The 22,270-nt window shown below is 50.0% G+C and overlaps 1 protein-coding gene across 2 annotated transcripts; it reads right to left on the bottom strand.

The window, feature by feature from the left end:
- Positions 1 to 1,173: 1,173 nt before the first annotated feature.
- NOL9 (nucleolar protein 9) lies at positions 1,174 to 21,672 on the bottom strand. Of its 2 annotated transcripts, none has more exons than XM_047724098.1 (12): positions 21,272 to 21,672; positions 20,208 to 20,427; positions 19,698 to 19,825; positions 15,059 to 15,194; positions 14,845 to 14,938; positions 14,143 to 14,240; positions 11,027 to 11,188; positions 10,527 to 10,824; positions 9,180 to 9,291; positions 6,472 to 6,649; positions 5,060 to 5,193; positions 1,174 to 4,422 (listed from the first exon to the last, which is right to left on the bottom strand). In XM_047724098.1, exons 1-12 carry the CDS (start codon positions 21,626 to 21,628, stop codon positions 4,273 to 4,275), a joined length of 2,067 nt encoding a protein of 688 aa, XP_047580054.1. In that variant the 5' UTR covers positions 21,629 to 21,672; the 3' UTR covers positions 1,174 to 4,272. The 2 variants fall into 2 exon arrangements, with proteins under 2 accessions (XP_047580054.1, XP_047580053.1); XM_047724097.1 differs by having other exon boundaries at positions 14,845 to 14,941; positions 21,272 to 21,671.
- Positions 21,673 to 22,270: the final 598 nt, after the last annotated feature.

Below are 22,270 nucleotides of genomic sequence, written 5' to 3'. Positions count from 1 at the left end.
ATTTGCTCCCTGGAGCAGACTTCGCACGGTGCTGGCTGCCGTGGTGGGGGCCCTCCTCCTTCCCTGGAGGGCAAGTCCCTGAAGACCCTTGTCTCTGCATTCCCAACGGCCAGCAGCATCTCCCCGTGGCTGGCCTCCTGGCAAGGGGGAAGGTCAGAAAGTTTGGTGGCTTCTCCCTGCCGGATAGACATTCACAGCCCAGACCTTCCAAGCCACAGTCCGCTGAGCATCAGCGCCCATCACCATGGCAACCCCAGGCTTCCCAGCCAGGCCGGACTCATTGTCAGCCCAATGGCTCAACTGTTTGCCGACTCCCAAGACTTTGCTTACTCAGCTCCCAGGATTCCCAGATGGACCTGCCGCCCCCCGCCTCCAAGTGGGTTTTTTTCGACTGCCAGCCGGCTTCCCCCTCTGCCCCATTCTTCCCCTGGCAAAGCCTTGGAAATCATTCCACGTAGCGAAGCCTTTCTGAAGAGGCCCCTAGCGGCATAGGCGGCCCCAGATTTATTTCAGCCTCCATTCGGGCCGGCTGGTCGGGCCAGCGCCTGCTGCCTCCGCCAGCCCTGTGCGGGGAGAGCGAGGACGGGGCTGCTGAGCCCGCACTTGCTGAGGCAGCGACGGGCACAGGCCCCGGGCTGGCTCTCCCCTTTTAACTCGAACTTCTCCAGCAGCAAAACTCTTCCAGTACACGCTCAAAGATGGTACAGAAGACAGAGCCTTTTCTTTCAACTTACAGCCTGGGCCCCCCAAAAAACTTCCACTGCACCCAACAGTGAAAAGGAGGGGCGCCGGGGCGGCTTGGTCAGTTGAGCGTCTGGCTCTTGGCTTCGGCTCAGGTCGTGATTTGAAGCCATGGGGTCGAGTCCCGTGTCACACTCTGCGCTCGGCGGGGAAACTGCTTGGGGATACTCTCTCCCTCTGCCTCTCCCCGCTCTCACGCTCACACTTTCTCCCTCTTCCTCTCAAAATAAATAAATAAATCTTTAAAAATGTATACTGAAATGGAAAAGAGCAGAGGCATCTGCTAGGTGTCTTGTCCTCTCCGCTCTGGCACCCAGATTCCCCTGCCATTGCTTTGTTTTCCCCAAAGTTTTTGCTATAATTTCTCCCAAGTGTTTTAAATAATTTCCTGGAATAAAATGATCTGTATCTGTAACAAAATACACAATTAAATGCATGTTCTCAAAAATATTTAATGATACAGAAGTTCACAAGTGAAGTGAAAAGAGCTGGATTAAAAAACCACACATACGGCAGGATACCAATTTTATAAGACACACACAGAATTTAGAAAAACACCAGACAACACAGCATCACGGCAGGGACCTGGGTTACCTACATGGCGGTGACTGAAAGTTGTTTTCTACACGTGCAAACGGTTTGTCCAACTTTAAAAGCAGCTACCTGGGGGTTTCTGAAGAACTGCCAGGCACGGGGCTAACGGAAGACCGGAACCGGCCCGCTGGGGCGCCCTGACAACGGCTCACCGGGCTGGAAAATGCTGTGGAGGGAACCTGCCTGCAAGTAGGACGGGTGAGACGGCTGTGGATTTCAACATTTAGTTTCTTCGTCGTCCCAATGTGACTGAGGAATACAATCTTGGTCCCTGCCTTCTCAGAGTTTACAATTTAGCCAAAGATGGGGTTCTGCCCCGCCACGTACACACCGTCCTCGCGCACCCACCACGCAGGCACCCCATGGAACAGACACCAGCATTCTGAAGACGTCAGCAGGCTGAGGTCGAGTATCCCCCACGAAGTCCCACGGCTGGCCCACGGGCCCTCAGGGTTCCAACCCAGAGCTCTACTACCAAAGCCTGCTGCCTGGACCATTGCCATGTCCAAACCTGAGGGATAAAACTCCCAACTAGACAATGAAAACAAAAACACAACACCCTCCGGCACGAGCACAGGAACCTGGGCCTGCACGAGTGGGTGCTCCCGCCTCGGGCTCAAATCCCCCCGTGCCGCAGGGAAGCAGCCACTGGTCCCAGGGGTCCCAGCCCGGGCCGCACCCCGCCCCGCCCCGCAGGCCTCCTCCAGACTGACTTTGCAAACACTCACGGCACCTGCAGGGCCAGCTCGACTGTCCTCCTGCCCTCTCTCCATCCCAGGCCACGCTCTAGAAAGGCCACCACTTCAGCACGGAACTGACCTTTGTTTACAAACTAAAACCCCAGAATCCAAGAATCGTGTCACCTACTTTCCCATCTATTTTTCCTACGAGGGATCCCTTCTAAAGAACTGCTTTTAGAGAACCCCAAAATCAGCAGCCAGGGCTGTCGAGTTCTAAGTCATGTTATTGTTTTCTTCAAATAAGCATGTGCTACTTTGAAAATCACACACACTCAAGACACACACACATACACACAACTGAGTTTTTGTTAATTTAAAAAAAACAACTCAAGGGTGGAACTTACCACCATATTCTGAACCAGAGGACGGTAGAAACGACAAGAAGCCCCAGCTGCGGACATCAACAATCACAGGCACAGACATCCAGGGTGGACGGCACGGCTGCGGGTCTGACCAGGCCCCCCGAGCTGGCCAAGTCTCCAGGATGCCGGAGCCCTTGTCTCTGGAAGGGCAGGCTCCAGGCCGCACTCGCCCCACGGGCCACCAGACCAGCGGCTGGCAGCTCCCTCTAGTGACAAGGCCTGCCTCCTCCCCTGGCACAACCCTTGAGGGGAGCAGGAAATTAGGCCCAAGGCAAGCCTGCCTGGACCGGATTGCCGGGGGCACCACCTACGTTGCTCCTGAGACCTGCGGCGGGAACCTAGAATGTGTCACTGTGTGTCTCCCAGAGAGTCACTGTCAAGACTCAAGGAACTAGGGAAGGAGGGTGGCAGATTGTCTGTCAAAATTTTGGCAAGACCAAGACAGAAAACAGGCACAAGGTAAATTTAAATATAAACAAGACACAATGAAGTTAGACCTTAAACAGTCTCTAGGGAGTTGAAACCAACCCGGGGGGGGGGGGGTGGCAGAGCTCCAGGGAGAACGTGGGAAAATGGGTCTCTGAGACGCCGAGGGGTCACCCGAAGAATCAGGACAATAACCAACCGTTTAAATGAACACGGATGTTAAAACCCACATCCGAGTAACCAGCCTTCCACGTGGCCTGTAGGAAGCTGAATCCACGAGTATTAAACGCTACCTTGGTATGACTCACAGATTTAAATGGACAAATGACGTGACCCTGCCTAAGGTTCTTGTTTCCTGAAATCACTCTGACCCTGAGGGTCAACAATTGTGACAACCAGAGAGAAGATGAAGAACGGGTTTCCCCTATTTCCCTCAAAGCCATCCGGGAGAACAGCATCACCCCCAGCCTCCTGAAGCCGCCCCCCCACGCCCAACCCCGCAGAGAAAGTGCTAAGTGGCACCAGGTCGTCCGCAGGTGCAAGTTCCGTCCGGTTCAGATGTCAAAGGCAAGAGGGGGCTTCCCAGGCGCTGCTCTGATGGTCCTTCTTCCAAACAGCCCGGTGCCAGGGCAGCCTACGTGCGTCCTCAGTGTAAGACGAGACGTCAGTGAGGACCGAGCTGGTTCTAGAGAGACCCCAGGAAAGGTGTCCTGGGTTTGAGAGCAATTTTTTCAGCATAAAGTCATCAGGTGAGAGAAAAAACAAAAGATGAATGACTCTTGAGTCCAATCGTTTTATCTACGAAACCCTGATTACACTGAACAGACCAAACAAGACCTTTGAACACTGGACCACAGGAATGAACGAGGGTGTGGACGGCATCAGAGGAGCAGGGGATGAGCGTGACCCCCCTGTGGCAACCGTCCACAGGCAGACCCTGCTGCCGGGACCCCCTGCCTGTCAGCCATCGCCGGGCAAGGACCAGGGGAGCCCCCACATCCTGTTATGCTTGCGAACCCACTGGCCAGCCTTCCTTCCTCTTTGGTACATTTTTGTGGCCCCCGTTTCCCTATTTTTATTCGGATTCCAACAACCAGGTCTTTGAAGGGCTTTGTGAGGAACCGACTGTGTTCTGTTTTAATGGTGTACAAACTTCTCCCTGCTGCTTTGACCCTTTAGAAAATAAAACAGACAGAAAGTACGAAGCAGCATACAGAACACTAGGGCAAAACTCGAGGTCACGCAGCTTTCAAAAGAGTTAAATTGACTCCAGATCCACGAGTTGCACAGGAGACACCGTCTGCCACAGATGTGCGCCACTCCCCGCCACCACCATCAATCTGGCGTCAGGCTGGAGACGAGCTTCGCTTTCCCGGGAAAAGCGCCTTCCCTCACTGACAATGTCAGCATCAGTTTATTTTTCGGTAGAGTTTGGGTTTTGGGTGCACTTTCTCTTCACGCGTCTCCTCGGTTTCTCTCCCTCCAATCTTCTCGGATGCTCCAGGAAGTTTACAGTTATAATCGGTGGTGATGTAAGGTATTGTCCCCTCCAGCCCGCGCTGAAACAGAAACACAGAGAACACGTGGAAATACCCACCCTGCGCATCAGAGTTTGCGGCGCTGCATCTCTTCCCCAGAAAACACCGTGGAAAGGCAGAGTCCAAGTGAGGTCCCTGCACCCCTAAGACCTCCAGTTCCCCTTCCCACAAGGGGTCCACCCGACCCAACAGGCCCAGGTACAAAGGCGACTGCCACCGTTCAGTCCAATTCCACTGCACAGACACATCGACCAGCAGGAGAGAAGGGGGCGCGCATGCGTTTCTCTCAAACAAGTTAAGACAAGCAGCTGAGAGGGGAGAATATCCACTGCCTCCCCGGGCCACCACATGGATGTCCTCAGCCAACATGACCTTCCCGTGACCTTCTCACAGGTGCACCCACAGACCGTCGTCAGGAAGGAGTCCTGGGGAGACCACCTTTGTTCTCTCCTCCCATTACCTACTTCCGGGATAATGGCCCCACCATGGGGCTCTGGGCCACCAATGATGGCCATTCATGGCCCTGAGCCTCTGAGGCCGCTTGGACGCTCCATTTGCCTCGTTCAGCCTCTTCAACAAAGTGTGAGTTCCCACACGATAACCTGTTGCTGTGAGCTCTCTGGCTACCTCCAGGGCTGTCCCTGGGAGTGGCACTCACCTGGCTCTTGAAGACACACTGTGGAATGGAAATGGCCCCGACCAGCAGACAATTGACATTTCTCAGCTCCTCCGGGGGCACAGGAGTGAGGATGTGGTAAAGTCTCTTCTCCATGTCGATCCCTCTACAAATTCCTTGAAGACACAAAACACACACAAATAATCCTTTCTGGAAGATATTCTACCTCCCTCCCACTGAGAATTGTAGAATGGCTTTTAAAATAAGAATTTCAACTTCAACTGTGTTTCACTTTGAAAATACAAAGTTCCAAGGGATGGGAGTACATGACCACTCTTAGCCAGGAGTGGTCGAGTTCTCTTGGAACCCTTCCCCTTGTTCAGCCGTGAGCAACCGAAGGGCGCTATTGCCGAAGTCCCAGACTGTCTCAAGTAAGGCACACCCAGGCCAGGAAGAAAAGCCACCGTGGGGAACACGCAAAAGACTCAACCTTCCCTGTCATCAGTTCCTTCCTCAGGGTGTGTACCAGGTGACACAGCTTCTGTGGAAACACTTTTCACAAGTCGTGTTGTCTATGTCTTATGTAAGGGTTTTGCTCGTTTTCGGCTACTTAGGTCCAGCACCCTTCCAGAAACGTACCCTGACGTTTACTGACCTCAGTGAGCCAGGGGGTCACTGCACGTGAGGCAGGCTTGGCGAAGGAGGAAGGGCGCAAAGCAGTGCCAGGCCAACAGGCCCGGGCCGGAGTGACGGGAAACACCAGGATGTGACATACTCACATCTGTCCTCAGATCACCTGACAGTGCCAAGCCCAGCAGAGCAGCGGTGGCTCCGACTGGCAGAGTAAGAAGAGATGAGACGGAGGCATCGGGCAGATTCTGGACACAAGCTCCCACCCCTGCCCGTGGCCTGGATGTGTCAAATGAAGGCAAGGGGTGCCGCAGTGGACCCAGAGGTCTGGTGTAAACACCAGAGTGAATCTTCCAAGGACTCCTCACAGGCCCGGGAACAGGAGACGGTGCAGCGTGGGAGGGGATTTGGGGAGAAAACTAGGACCTCAGTCTTGGACCTAAGTCTCAGATGCCAGTGAGATACCCAAGCGGAGAAGTGAGTGGGGCCTTGAGCTCGGACACACAGCTGTGCCGATCCTATGGAAAGTCAGCCTAAAGATGGATCTAGGGCCCTAGCAGGTGGACAGATGGCCTAGGGAAAAAATGTCAAGTGACAAGAAGACCGTGACCAGGCCCTTAGAAATCCCAGATTTAGAGCTAGCAGGAGCAGCAGAGAAAATGCTGCTTCCTTCCTGCCCGCCAGCCCCCAGGCCCACTGTCTAGAAGCCAGAGACACTCTGACCACTCCAGCCGAGAGACAGCTCCAGGGTCAAGACCAGCCATATACAGTTGGAGAAGGGGATCGATTTAGTAGGTATATAGACATGTTTTACTTTGACTCACCAAACCCCAAACAATCACAGATTGGAGTCTGGGCGAGTAGGATGGGCCCATTTGCGTATCCTCTGACATCATCCAGGATCTTGCAAAGACCAACCCAGCTGGCATTCACAGCGTATAGTATATGGGTGGGAGCGACATCAGCGTGAATAATCCGGAGCGCAACCGCATTGAAAGGGACCTGGAAAATAAATCCGCACCTCCCTCTATTAATTCTGCTAGAAAAGCTACTTCTGGTTTTTACAAGTTGACGAGGCCGCTCTCTAATGTCACACTGGCCAAACTGCCCACCAAAAAGCATCTAAACGGAACAGAAATGCTAATGAACCCGGTCAGCGTCCCCTACTTTAATATACAGAACCTGGGAAATTCGGACGAAGTTCCTGACCAGCCAACGCTTGCTAAAAATCCATTTCTTATCTGAGGAGACACATTAAGACACAAATCTGAGGATACCCTAAATGCGCTGAAGTCAAGGGGGACCGTGAAAACCCCACTCGCTGAGAGGTCTCCTAATGTCAGAAAGCAAACCTCCGTTCAGGGAGGAAAAGCCTCCATCATTTCACTATGGAACATACGGAAATAAGAAAAATGGATCGAACTCCAGGAGCACAACTGGAGACCTGAACAGCACAGAGACTAGAGGCACTGACGCCCCATCCCACGCAGTCAATGTCGACAAATCACTTCTGACCTTCCCCCCAAAAAAACTTAACCACTAGGATGGTTAAGGTTAAACTTAACCTCCTGGTGATCGGAAGCCTTCCCGATGACATAAACACACACTCTGTGTGCTGTATCACATACTGTACTCTCACAATAAAGTGGGCTGGAGAAAAGAAAGTCATTAAGAAAATCACAAGGAAGAAGATGTTTACAACATGGACTGACTGTACTTACCAAAAAACCCCACGTGAAGGGGGGCCGTGCAACTCAAACTGGCGCTAACGGTCAACTGTACCGACCTTTAATGTGTAGCTCTCTGGCAATTCCCAATTTGTGAAGTACAGAAGTATTTGGTTATATTGCTTAGATTCCAAAACCAAATTTGAAATAGTAACAGGCAGATACAGTTACTGGTGTATAAGCTTCAAGGTCCGCTGTAGAGCATCTCAGGGTAAACGACCCCACTGACCAAAACCCCATTCCACTAACTGCCTGAGTGTCTCCAGGGGAGATGATCTCACCACCAGGCCTGGGAGACGGGTCCTCGTGGGCCAGCCCCACTGCTCCTGCCTCAGGAGTGCCCCCCGAGGGTGACCTCAGGCCAGCGTCTCCGAGGCTATAATCAGGGAATGAAAGAGCTCCTCCCTCCGCGGGCGGCCAGGAATCCACCAGCCATGTCCAGTGCTCAGCAGAACGCCGCACACAGGGAGCGCTCAGTACGGACAGCAGAGGGTGAACACTCTGGGCTCTAGAGTCTGGCTGCCTGGGCTCCAGTCCCAGACCCGACTTTTACTAGCCACCTCAGGCAAGCTGACTCAGGATCCCTGACCTTGGTTCTTACATCTGTAAAATGGGGAAATAACAAAGCCATTGTGAGTAAAGAAGGTACCACAGGCTTAGAACAGAGCACGGCAGATGGTAAGCATTTAGGAAATGCTGCCTAGTGCTATTCTAATCTTTTGACATCTGGAATTCCAATATCATGGTAGTTTCTTTCTTTTTTTTTAAAGACTTAAATTTATTTGAAAGTGAGAGAGCACAAGCAGGGGGAGTGGCAGAGGGAGAGGGAGCGGCAGAGGGAGAATGAGCAGAAGAAGCAGGCTCCCCGCTGAGCTGGAAGCCCGATGTGGGGCTCAATCCCAGGATCATGGGATCCTCACCTGGGGCGAAGGCAGACACTTAACTGACTAGAATCCACTTAACCCTAGAATCCGCTTTTCACAGTAATATGAAATGCTTTCAAGACTGGTCTCTGGGGGGCTCCTGGGTGACTCAGTGGGTTAGGCCTCTGCCTTCAGCTCGGGTCATGATCTCAGGGTCCTGGGATCGAGCCCCATATCAGGCTCTCTGCTCAGCGGGAAGCCTGCCCCCTCCCTGACTCTGCCTGCCTCTCTGCCTACTTGTGATCTGTCAAAATAAATAAATAAAATCTAACAACAACAACAAAAAAGACTGGTTTCTGGGGTGCTCCTGGGGGGTGCAGTTGGTTAAGTGTCTGATTCTTTATCTCAGCTCAGGTCATGATCTCAGGGCCCTGAGTTTGAACACGGCATTGGATTTCCACATTGGGTATGGCGACTACATTTAAAAAAAATAACAATAAAATAAAGGAAACTTAAAAAAAGAAAGAGAGAGAGAGGTCTCCAGATGCCAGGAATCACTGCGAACACTGACTGAAACCATAGTCACTAAAACTCATAGTCCTATGAGCTCTGGCACAGCCTCCATGCTCTGGCTAAGACACGGACTCACAGCCAGCTCCACAGTGGGAGCACCGGAGCTGGACTGCCCGGTGCCACCTCTGGGGTCAGCCAGACGCTCTAGAGCAGCAGAGAAGCACAGTCGTGCCCAACACAGGGCAGCCGCTGAGAGCACGGACTCTCGAGCAAGGTCACTGCACCCCTGTCTGTAAACTGAGGCCGTCACAGAACCCACACCACAGGGGGGGCGAGCGAAGCGTCACCCCGCAGCTAGAGAACGCGCGCTGGCAGCCCCACAAGGGCTCGGTGCATCCACAGAGAATTCCTTGTCCAAGTTCGGGTTACCTGATAGGGCGTCAGGCCATGTAAGGGACACAGCGGTTTTGGCACGGGAGGCTGCAGCTGGCCAAGGTAACCGAGTACCGCCAAATCCCGAAGAACCTTGTTGTGGGACTCTCTGCGAAGCAAATCAGGATGAAGCAGAGCTTTAACCTCAGGACAGAGTCCATCAGTCATTACACAGGTTATGCACCAAAAGACTACACAGTCCCACTGTAACGCCTGCAGACCCTCTCCACAGCCCCACTGGAGAACATGACGTGTAAAGACTCTCCTTCAAACACTCCTGGAAACCAGAGCTGCAGGCCCCCTCTGGGTACGGGTCTTCCTCAGTTTACAAGGTGGTTCCACCCTCAGAAACCCCAAAGAGGGGAAAATACTGGATATCAAAAATGCCTTTATAGGGCCACCTGGGTGGCTCCGTGGGTTAAGCATCTGCCTTCAGCTCAGGTCACAAACTCAGGGCCCTGGGATCAAGCCCCACGAGACCTGCATCAGGCTCTCTGCTCAGCAGGGAGCTTGCTTCCCTCTCCCCTCTCTCTGCCTGCCTCTCTGTCTACCTGTGGTCACTGTCTGTCAAATACATAAATAAAATCTTAAAAAAAAAAAAAAGAAATGCCTTTAAGACACCTCACCTACCGAACGTCACAACTCGGTCTCACCTACTTTATTTTTTTTTTTAAATATTTTATTTATTTCTTTGACACAGAGAGACACAGCGAGAGAAGGAACACAAGCAAGGGGAGTGGCAGAGGGAGAAGAAGCAGGCTTCCCGCCAAGCAGGGAGCCCAATGTGGGGCTCGATCCCAGGACCCTGGGATCGTGACCTGAGCCAAAGACAGAGGCTTCATGACTTAGCCATGCAGGCACCCAGCCTCACCTACTTTAAACGAGCTCAGGACACTCACATTAGCCTCCGCTGGGCAGAATCACCGAACACAGAGCCTATGTTGTGTGGGTGCAGAATGGTGTCTGTCCCCGTGGCTCACCGTCCGGGCTGACCTGGAGGCGTGGACCACTGCCACCACCCAGCCTCAGGGCAGAGCTCCGTACAGCATCGTGCTTGCCCAGGAAAAGACCAAAATCCAAAGTACAGTTTCTACCAAATGTGTACTGCTTTAACACCAACATAAAGTGGGAAAATTGAAAAGTCACACCCCCTCAAATTGGAGGCTCCCTGTGTTTCGTTGGGACAGTAACAGCTTAGAAAAGAAAAGATTCTCCTTCATGAACACGGGGCTGTGAGACAGATTCAAAAACTCGTGGAGGACTCACTCCTTCCAAGGAACCGAGGGCAGCAGGCCTCGTTCCACTGCAGAGAACTACAATCTCCAGCCGTGACGGTTTAATTACCTGTTTCTTGGAGTTTTCCTAAACGCAAAGTCCGACTGGACACACATCAGTTTATGTCCAGTGAACACAACTGGACTCTCCTTTTCTTCGTCGGCAAACTCCAAACTCTCCGTGAACTCCGCCAGCTGGAAACCTCTGTTGCGGACTCTGGACTTGCTCTTAGTGTACAGGCCATCCATGTCGTCCACGTAGTCAGGGGTCAGGTTCGGCATGTACTTGCTCCGGCCAGAGCTGAACTGCACGACGTGGCTGGGAGACAGCAGCCGGATGAGATCGATGAGAAGCAGAAGCCCTTTGTCTGTGAGGAAGAGGACACAAGCAGCTGGCGTGCTAATCAAACAGTGACAGGCTGCCATGAGAAGATGGCACAGCTGTTCTGAGACAAAGAAAGGACCACGAGGAAGAGTCTCCTAAAACTGGGCCCCGGTGCTACTGCCTGAAGCCAGAGCCATTCGTGCTGCCCCTTTTCTCTCGGGCCACACACGCCTCCGGGGGCTTACCTGACACCCAGCCCATGGTGTTGACGATGAGAGGGGACTCCCTCTTGTAGGAACTGAACACATACTTTATTATCTCAATGTAATTCTCATAGTTGTTTTTACAAGACGGCTTCCCATAATACACCATTTTCTGTGGTGTCCTCTGGTGGGTGAAAGGTGGTCCTAGGAAGATGAAGGTAAGAGTTTGAATCTGTGACTATTTAAAAAAAGATGAGGTGGGGGGGGGGGGGCGCCTGGGCAGCTCAGTTGGTGAAGTGTCTTTCTTCAGCTCGTGTCATGATCCCAGGGTCCTGGGATCGAGCCCCGCATCAGACTTCCTCCTCAGTGGGGAGCCTGCTTCTCCCTCTGCCTCCTCTCTCTGTCTCTCATGAATAAACACAATCTTTAAAAAAAAAAAATTGCTGAAAAAAATTTAAGAAGACCTAAGGAACTGGAAAGACATCCTGTATTCATGTACGGGAAGATTTATCATTAACTGAGATGCCAGTGTCACCCAAGGCGAGTTAAAGATTCAGTCAACACAATCCCTAACCAAAATCCAACAGCCTTTCACAGAAATGGAAGGCAGCTATGCTCACCACTATACCACCAACGCCAAGACCATGACATGGGGGAAAGGACGAACAAATGACAATTGGAAAACTGGATATCCACATGCAAAAAAATGACATTGGATGCTTTCCCTATATCATACACAAAAATTAATTCAGAATGGACCAAAGACTTATTAAATATAAGAGTTAAAACTTACCAAATTCCAAGAACATCAGGAAAATCTTAATGATATTGGACTTAGTAACACTGCGGATATGACATCAAGAGAATGTCAATAAAAGAAAAAAGAAATTGGGTTTCATAAAAATTAAGAACTTTTGTGTATCAAAGGACACTGTCAAAAAAAACAGAAAGAAGGGGAAAAAAGAAAAGAAATAAGACCTAGAGGATGGGAAAAATCATTTGCACACTGTTTATCTGATAAGAGATCAACACCTAGAACACACACAAAGGATGCCTACACTCAGTAACAAGGCAATTCAGAAATGGGCGAAGACTTCACAGACATTTCTCCAAAGATCTAGAAAAGCACGGATACAGCAAGCACGGGAACAGAGGCTCAGCTCCATCAGCCATCAGGGAAATGCAAATCAAAGCCACATGGGTTACTGGTGCACACCTGATAGGCTGTCACCCAGATGACGAGACGTGGAGAAGCGAGAGCCCCTCGCACCCATGGTTGCAAAATGCAGCCGCAGTGAATAACAAGCTGGTGGTTTCTCAAAAGATCAGGCACGGCGTTACCACAAGACCCAGCAATTCCCCTCCTGGCGTCTTGCTGAAAGAACTAGAAGCAGGGACCTGCACAGGTAACCGTAAGCGGATGTTCACAGCAGCACGATTCCCTGTAGCCGCCAGGGGACAACAGTCCCACTGTCCATCAACAGCTGAGCACGACAACAAAGTGTGATACACGTCCACAACGGAATGATACTCACCCACAAGGAAATACATTTTTATGATCTGCTACGATATGGACTATCTTAAAACCCTGATGCTTGGAGAGTGCTGGGGATGAGGGAAATTAGGGGATGGGGATGGAGGAGGGCATTGTGGGGGACGCGTGGAAGTGCTGAGTCACCGTACTATACCCCTGAAACTAACAGGACGCTGTGTTAACTAACTGGACTGAGATAAAAACATAAAAAAATAAGCAAAAAGAAAAAAAATGCTTAGTTAAAAAAAAACAGACACAAGGCCAAATAGTCTGTTTTCACTGACATGAGGTACGTGGAACGCGCAAATTCACAGGGACAGAGTAGAAGAGAGGTGGGCGGGAGCCACAAGTGTTCTTTAACAGGGACAGTGCTTCAGCTCAGGATGACATAGAAGTTTCCGATACAGGCAGGGGTGAAGGGTATGTGACACTGTGAGTGACTGAACGTCACTGAGCTGTGCACGGGGCGACAGTTCAAACAGTAAATATCGTGTTGTGCATATTCTACCATTTAAAAAAAAAAGCAACATGGGACTTTGGTTTGGAGTCTGAACCAGCAAAGAACATTATTAGTAGGGTAACTCGTGAATTTTGAATAAAGCTAATAGTATCGTGTTAATGTAATTTCTTGGTTTACAATATCATACGGGTTTACATACAACGGGCACACCACAGAAGACGTGTTTCTGGTTTATACAAAACTCAATGGCTATCAGCTCCATGCACCCAAACAGAACCCTAGAAAAGTATCATAGTATTTTTTTTTTAAGAGGCTGGAAGAGTTATGGGAAGACCGTGAGTGTGGTAAGGGAAATGTTCACTTTTCTACGTTCTTTTCTAGTTTTTATTTACTAATTTTTTTTTTTTCAAGATTTTGTATTTACTTGAGAGAGAGTGCAGGAGGGGAGGCAAAGAAAGAGGGAGGAGCAGGCTCCCGCCGAGCAAGGAGCCCGATAAACGGCCTAATCCCAGGACCCTGGATCACAACCTGAGCTGAAGGCAGATTCTTTTTTTTTTTTTTTAATTTTTTTTTTTTTTTTTTAATTTACTTGTCAGAGAGAGAGAGGGAGAGAGAGCGAGCACAGGCAGACAGAGTGGCAGGCAGAGGCAGAGGGAGAAGCAGGCTCCCTGCTGAGCAAGGAGCCCGATGTGGGACTCGATCCCAGGACGCTGGGATCATGACCTGAGCCGAAGGCAGCTGCTCAACCAACTGAGCCACCCAGGCGTCCCTGTTCTTAATTTTTTTAACGTAGGATCCATGCCCAACGTGAGGCTTGAACTCACACCCCCGAGACTGACAGCTGCATGCTCTACCAACTGAGCCAGCCAGACGTCCTTTAAATTTTTGGTTTTTTCAAGATCATTATACTTGAGTTTTTTTTTTTCCTAAAGATTTTATTTATTTATTTGACGGACATAGATCACAGGTAGGCAGAGAGGGAGGCAGAGAGAGGGGGAAGCAGGCTTTCTGCTGAGCAGAAAGCCCAACACGGGGCTCGATCCCAGGACCCTGGGATCATGACCTGCGCCGAAGGCAGAGGCTTTAACCCACTGAACCACCCAGGCGCCCCAATATACTTGAGTTTTATAAAACCAAAACATGAAAGAAATGTGTAATACATACCTAGAACTGGCTCTGTAATATTAAGTAAAGAAATGCAACCTGGAGGTGTAAATTCTGTCTGTCCCAGGTCACATTCCAAATAGTCAACGCAGGAAATACTGAAAATTTGAAAGAAATAAAGAAAATCTCAACTAGCTTTCCCCTGTCACAAGAATAAATCAGATCTTACAGACCTTATGCAATACGCAGGCCAACCCACCCCATGCGGCCTATTAGGTAGAATGCTCCAAAGAGGCAACAACATAAAAACAAATATAATAAGAAAATGTAAAAAAAAAAAAAAAAAAAAAAAAAAAAAGAAAATGTGATGCAGGGATACAATATGGATACAACTTTGTCCTTCCGTTCACAATATGGATACAACTTTGTCCTTCCTAAAACCCAATGTTCAAAACACAACAGAACGTCTCCCTACTCTGAACCTCTGGGTATGGACAAACACAGATTCTGAGACCAGGTGACTCTTCTCGCAAAGACACTGGTAAGTGACATGATCAATTCACCCCGAGAGGCCGATGTGCCTCAGTCCAAAGCACGGTCCAACAGGGAGTGCCGTCCTCCCTCTGAGCACCTTCGGACAGACTGGGGAGACGGTCCCTGCTATGAAGTCAGGATGGATTCCCGTCTAGTTTCTTAAATCAAAAATCCTATCTCATGACCCAAATCTAATAAAAACCTTAACAAAAATGAAAACACTCTTACCTGTTTAACAACTGGTTAATGAGGTATCTATTAAATGTTGACTTTCCAACGTCTTGAGAGCCACAAACGAGAATGACAGGGCAGCCATCTACTTCTTCTGGAGGCAAAACAAACATTGACGCCTCAAATTAGCCACCTTTAGGGCTCGACAGGTAACTCGTGATTCTCTGAGGCCCTGGGGGATGAATGCTCCCTTTATCACCAGGTCACTCACCACAGGACACGGTGACCAACTCCTCCATGGCCGACAGGGCACTCTCTGTCAAACGAAGGCCGTTTTTCTTCTTCTCTCTTCTAATGCCAACAGACCTCAGGGCTAAATGTTCAGAGTTAATCTGGAAGGTTGGACTCTGAAATTAACAATTTGAGTTTTAAGAAAACATGAACACAAGTGCACGTTTCTTCCTCCAGTTCTAAATTATTAGGCCTCAAACAGTCGTCGAACTAGGAAAGGTAGACCTGAGGCCCCCTCTTGCCCCCCCACAGCCACTCTTTCAGGGAGTCTCATCAGCTACTCCTCCAGTCGTTTCCGTGCCTGTCCTCCTGGCTCACATGCACTTCCAAGCTGCCATCACCTCTGCAGGAGACCTCGCAGGGAAGGAAAAGGTGTCCAAATTTAAAAAGCAGCTGCCACAAGGGAAGCAAGGGCAAAAATGAACTATTGGGATTTCATCAAGATCAAAAGCTTTTGCACAGCAAAGGAAACAGTTAACAAAACCACCAAAAGACAACTGACAGAATGGGAGAAGATATTTGCAAATGACATATCAGATAAAGGGCTAGTGTCCAAAATCTATAAAGAACTTAGCAAACTCAACACCCAAAGAACAAATAACCCAATCAAGAAATGTGCAGAGGTGGGGCGCCTGGGTGGCTCAGTGGGTTGAGCCGCTGCCTTCGGCTTGGGTCATGATCTCAGGGTCCTGGGATCGAGTCCCACATCGGGCTCTCTGCTCGGCGGGGAGCCTGCTTCCCTCTCTCTCTGCCTGCCTCTCTGTCTACTTGTGATCTCTCTCTGTCAAATAAATAAATAAAATCTTAAAAAAAAAATGGGCAGAGGACATGAACAGACATTTCTGCAAAGAAGACATCCAGATGGCCAACAGACACATGAGAAAATGCTCCACATCACTCGGCATCAGGGAAATACAAATCAAAACCACCATGAGATATCACCTCACACCAGTCAGAATGGCTAAAATTAGCAAGTCAGGAAATGACAGATGCTGGCGAGGATGCGGAGAAAGGGGAACCCTCCTACACTGTTGGTGGGAATGCAAGCTGGTGCAACCACTCTGGAAAACAGCATGGAGGTTCCTCAAAAAGTTGAAAATAGAACTACCCTACGACCCAGCAATCGCACTACTGGGTATTTACCCTAAAGATACAAACATAGTGATCCGAAGGGGCATGTGCACCCGAATGTTTATAGCAACAGTGTCTACAATAGCCAAACTATGGAAAGAACCTAGATGTCCATCAACAGACGAATGGATAAAGAAGATGTGATATATATACACAATGGAATACTATGCAGCCATCAAAAGAAATGAAATCTTGCCATTTGCAACAACATGGATGGAACTAGAGGGTATCATGCTTAGTGAAATAAGTCAATCGGAGAAAGACAACTATCATATGATCTCCCTGATATGAGGAAGTGGAGATGCAACATGGGGGGTTAAGGGGGTAGGAGAAGAATAAATGAAACAAGATGGGATTGGGAGGGAGACAAACCATAAGTGACTCTTAATCTCACAAAATAAACTGAGGGTTGCTGGGGGGAGGGGTGTAGGGAGAGGGTGGGGTTATGGACATTGGGGAAGGTATGTGCTATGGTGAGTGCTGTGAAGTGTGTAAACCTGGCGATTCACAGACCTGTACCCCTGGGGATAAAAATACATTATATGTTTATAAAAAAAATAAAAAATAAAAAAATAAAGATTAAAAAAAAAAAGCAGCTGCCACAAGGACAATCCAACAGAGACCATACATGTTGAACAGGTTGGTGCTTTAGAACAAAATCAAGACTGTCTCCAAAGACATAAGGTAAAAAGACAAGGAACACGTGCAGACCGGGCTGGAAGAAGGTTGAAGACAAGCCACTACGCCCACGAGCGCTCCAGCAGAAGCACCAGGAAGCCACCGACCAACCCACAGAACGGAGAAGCAGGCCCTCGCTGCAGCCAGCGGGGCTCGGAGGGAACAAGGCCTCCATGGTGAAGAGATCAAGGAAGGGACCCACTCACGACCATATTCTCATGCAATTCACCAACCGCAGGGTAAAGACATAAAAGGAACGAGAATCAGTTCCTATCAGCAACTCTGGATTCTAGGAAACAGAGGAGCAAGGCCTTCAAGGTTTCTAGGGAAAACTCTGTACTGTGCTCAACTATCAATCACGGAGGATAAAATAAGGGTATCGTGTAAAATGACATCATATAAAGGTCACTGCCTTGTATGAAAAAATGACTCTACAACGTATTAACACATAGTGAGAGGGGAGTTACCCAAGCAGGAGCATTAGGAATATAAACAGCGGTGGTGAAGTCCCAGAAAAAAAATTAAGCCGAAAATGAATGAAAACAGAGTATCAAAGTGTTTGGAACCTTCACTTGCAAGAGGCAAAGGCCTGGTGACACGTAGTTCCCATTTCCTCCCCCACGGCCCTCACCGGGCTACTGGGTCTGCGCTAGATGAAACGGACACCGTCGGGACAGTCTACTCACGCCCCCACGCTCGCTGTGTGCCTTCTCCGCTCACTTCCAACCCGACACCTGCCCACTAGCTCTGCTCCCACTCAGTGATGGCCCTGACCCGTTTCCCAGAGCGGAATGAGACAATCAAAAGAGAACTTGTGCGTGCACCAGCTACTCCAGGTGAACTGCCAGAGCTCTCCAGGCCGGCTCCTCCCATAGACGCCAGAGCCAGAGGCCCTCCCTCAGTGGCCTCACTTCGGCCCTCACCTCCCTCCGCTGCGTCCTCAGCACCCTCCCCGCTCTAACCATCCCCACTTGTTGTGTTCAAACGTGGCGGGTTTTACATCCATTTTAGCAAAAAACCAAAACTCTGGCCACACTTCTCCAATTACTGTGTCATTTCTTCCCTTCCCTTTACAGCTAAACTCTACAGAAGCAAAATCCCTTACTATTAAAGCCGAGAGTTCCTCCCTCCCTAGGCTCTTGACCCTGATGTGGTGAGCCACCCCCTCAGCAGCCTACCGCCCCTGCGCTTGTCCGAAAGAGGCTCCTACCTCCCAGCTGTCCTCAGGCCCCAACTACCACCAGGCAAGTGACACAACCGTTCACTTCCAGCTCCTCTGAAGACTTCCTGATCACAGGTGCCTGGTTTTCCTCCAACATCGGTGACCCTTCTTCTTCTCAGTCTCTCTGCTCCCTCATCTAGACCTCTTCTTGGGAGTGCCAAAGGGCTGTGACTTTGAACCCCCTTGTCTCTCTGTATCATCTTCCTTGGTGTTATTATCCTACCTCTCGGCCTTTGGGCCACTCTGCGGAAAGCTCCTAACTCCAGACTCACATGTGCAACTGCCCACAGGACAACTCCAGTGGAATGTCTAACAGGCATGTCAAGGTAAAGATCTCAATCTGCCCCTTCCACATGCCCCCATTTCAGTAACCCCCTGCACCCAAAAGCATGTATTCCTCGGTTCTTCCCCATCTCGCATCCAGTCAGCCTCATAATCCCGCAGATTAGGTTCAATGTATGGCCCATGGGAGACAATTAAAGCCACAGAACTTGACTAAGAAATTAGTAACATGAAATAAGTCAATCAGCGTAACACAATTATCATATGATCTCACTGATTATGTGGAATCTGAGAAACAAGGCAGAAGATGATGGGGGAGGAGAGGAAAAAATGAAATGGGATAAAACCAGAGAAGGAGATAAACCATAAGAGACTCTTAATCTCAGGAAACAAACTGAGAGATGCTGGAATGGGGTGGGGGTTGGCTGGGTGATGGACAATGGGGGAGGGTATGTGCTATGGTGAGCACTGTGAATTGTGAACTAATGACTCACAGACCTGTACCCCTGAAACAAATACATTATATGTTAATAAAAAATATAAATATTTAAAAAAATTTTTTTAAAGAAATTAGTGACATGGTCAGCAAAAACTTGGGAGGTGAAAATAGAGATGGGAGAAATTATTAAGTACACTGAAGTACATTCATAGAGGAAATTTACACTATCTCAAGTTAATAAATCAAGATAAAAAAGATAACCATTTTTAGGGGCGCCTAGGTGGCTCAGTTTGTTAGGCGTCTGCCTTAGGTTCAGGTCATGATCCCAGGGCCCTGGGATCGAGCCCCACATCGGGCTCCCTGCTCATCGGGAAGCCTGCTTCTTTCTCTCCCATTGCTTGTGTTCCCTCTCTCACTGTGTCTCTGTCAAATGAATAAAATCTTAAAAAAAAAAAAAAAGATAACCATTTTAAAATTTCCGACAGGCGGGGCACCGAGCTGCAGTCAGTAGAGCATGCAACCCTTGATCTTCGGGTCATGAGTTCAAGCCCCACACCGAGGGGTAGATTGTACTTAAAGTTCAAAACAAAAAACACCTTGGGAAAAACATAAATAAATAACGTAAAAATTCCAAAAAGCATTTAAACACCTACAATATGAAAAGATGGCTTCCACGGGGGAATAAAACTAACACGGAAGGGGAGACAATGTTTTTCATGATATGCCTTTCAACACTATTTTACTGTACTCACATATGACACTGTGTACAACCTACAACACTGATCTTCCAAGGGGGCATCCCATAGTCAGCTGACATGACTTTTCCTATGAAAATAATTAGCAAAACTGAATGAAAACTGGTCCTACCTCTTGTACGAAAACGTAAGATAACCCTGGATGGCTGACTAGGAAGTTCACAGTGGAGGTTTTCAGTTGTTCTAGCATCACAATGGAACACAGAGGAGAAAAATTCTTCATCAACCAACATCTGTCATCTGTGAAGAGAAAAATAAACTACCTTAGAAATAGTAACTCCATTAAATTCTACACTGTTTTAGGATCACCTTCTCCTCGGCTGAACTGTCAACTTTTTGAGAGCAGGAATTATGTTCGAAAGCTTTCTTCAGGAAACCACACTGCACACAAGGAACACACCTGGATGGAGAAGTCAATCCAGGTTTGCTTTTGCTACACAGTAGCTAGTTGTGTGGCCTGGGGCCATTTTCCTCATCTGTAAAATGGTGAAAACTAGTTTCACTCAAGTTTCACTTTAAATAGAGACATAAGAGTGTGCCATGTCTTGGCAATAGGAAGGATCTAAAAACAGCAGCCTTATTGTAATAAACTTTCAGGCAATTATCCAGTTTTTTTCCTTACCCCGATTAAGATTAGATCTGAGCAGAGCTCGGGCTTCCCTTTTCATCTCCTTCTTGCTTTTCTCAGGCATGGAATAATGAACCGCATTGATAGTCAAGCGCGAGTGCGTGTAGGCAGAGAAGACCTCTTGGGCAGGCTGGCCTTGGCCGATGGTGAAGCCAAGCACTTGCACCTGGCCATAGAGGCAAGTCACACGACAGATCCCGCTAAAGGTAAAACCCTGTGGAAGAAGGACAAAGAAAGGAAACTGTGACGTTACAAATTCTGTTGCTGGAGGCTGAAACTTTCTAAACTTTTTTTTTTTTTTTTTTAACTAAACTCTATGCCCAAGATGGGACTGGAAGTGACAACTTGAGATCAAAAGTAACATGCTCCACCCACTGAGCCAGCCAGGCACCCCCTCTTTTTTTTTTTGTTTTCTAAACTCTTAACTGCTATTCACATACCCAAGGGGAGGGGATTTCCAAGTAACTAGGTGACCATCGGGTACTCAATCCCTCTAACCTAATTCCACATCCCAGGACAGCTAGAGAGATAGCTGGTGTATCCGGATACACGAACGAGGGGGTCCCAATGAACTGGGTCTGCCGTTCTCACGGATCCCTACCTCCACCAAGGCCCACTGCCAGCCACTTTCCTCCTGCACTGGAGGAAGACCTCGGAGAGCAGCGTCCAAGTGAGGAGCACTCCGGCTGCGCGTGTCTGAACACCAGCTCTGCCTCTACTGCGCCCCTCTTATCAAGCTACCTCTGCTGTATCTCACTGTCTTCGTCTGTAAACTTCCGGAAATAACGTAACGACTGCACAGGAGCTAGGAGGAGTAAAAGGGTTCAAGCCTGAAACACGTACAACACAGAGCCTGGCATTTTCCAAACACCCAGTAAATGGGACCTACTAGTATTATTTGCCACTACCCCCTTCAGCTCTGAAAACCTAGAATCCCACAGCAGGGTCGGTCCTGGTCCCCCCGCTCAGCACCACCGCCAGGAGGAATGCGCTCCACCCGCGCCGGAGAACCTGCAGAGCGGGCAGGGTCTTCTGCCAGTCCCTCCGGCGCGACCCACCTGCTCGAGCGGCAGCAGCACCAGTGCGCGGCCCGGGCCGGCTGGCCGCACAGGCGGTATGGGGAGGCTCGCGGGGCCGCTCGGGGCGGGGGCTGCGGCCGGAGCCCGGCTGGGGGCCGCGCTCTTGGGCCTCCGGGTCGCCGCGCGCGACACCAGGCAGCCGCTCTCCCGCCAGTCCGCGCCGGCTGCCTGAGCCTGCAGCAGCCGCCGCCGCAGGCGCCTCCGGCCGCACCAGCGCAGGGTCCCGAGCCGGCGGCGGGGCCGGCGGCTGAGAACGAGCTGTGTCCGAGTCTTGCGGGCACGCAGCCACGTGGAGCGGAAAGGACCCCGCTTCAGCATCAACTGCGAGTCAGCCATGCTGGACTCAGGCGCCTGCCGCGCGAGAATCTCGCGAGACCCAGTCGCTCCGCCCCGCGGCCGGTCGAGAGGCTGAAAGAAGCGGCCTGGAGCCGCGAGCGCCCTCTACCGGGGCGGGGGCTGCTCCGGGCAGCGCACCTGGGCCTCCACCGGCCCCTCCCGGGCTCCCGCGGGCCTGGGGATTCCGGGGCCTCAGCCTTGGCCACACCCCTCCGGGCCGTCCCTCCGCGGGCCTCATTTACATTATGCAAAAGCCCCACCCCGGCCAGATGCCCCGCTTTGAGTCCTGGGCCACCACTCCGGAAATCCACTTGGAATTTTTTTTTCTTGCAGAAAAAGAACCAGGATTGGCGGTTTAAGCAAAACCGGTCTATTTGCATACTGTGTTTGCATGCAGTTGTCTTCTTCGGGCTGAACGGAGCCCCAGTGGATAACAAGGCAAACCCACCACGATTCACTCAAAATTTCAGTGTCAGAAAACAGGCTGGGAGGAGGTCAACTCAAAGCTATGTCTCATTTAGTAAACTGAGGCCCGGGTAAAAAATTCTAAGATCCACAGCTCTCAGGGCGCCTGGGTGGCTCCCATGGTTAAGCGTCTGCCTTAAGCTCAGGTCATGATCCCAGGGGCCTGGAATCGAGCCC

This window comes from Lutra lutra, chromosome 4, assembly GCF_902655055.1.
Source record: "Lutra lutra chromosome 4, mLutLut1.2, whole genome shotgun sequence".
NCBI lineage: Eukaryota > Metazoa > Chordata > Mammalia > Carnivora > Mustelidae > Lutra > Lutra lutra.
Note: the sequence above shows the minus strand (reverse complement) of the source record. Positions and strands in the feature narration are given on the sequence as shown.

Coding starts and splice junctions, on each gene's coding strand:
- NOL9 (XM_047724097.1), bottom strand. CDS start 21,628: ATGGCTGACTCGCAGTTGATGCTGAAGCGGGGTCCTTTCCGCTCCACG. Junction 20,428..21,271: donor TGCTGCTGCCGCTCGAGCAG/GTGGGTCGCGCC, acceptor CTTCTTCCACAG/GGTTTTACCTTTAGCGGGAT. Junction 10,825..11,026: donor CACCATGGGCTGGGTGTCAG/GTAAGCCCCCGG, acceptor TCTTCCTCACAG/ACAAAGGGCTTCTGCTTCTC.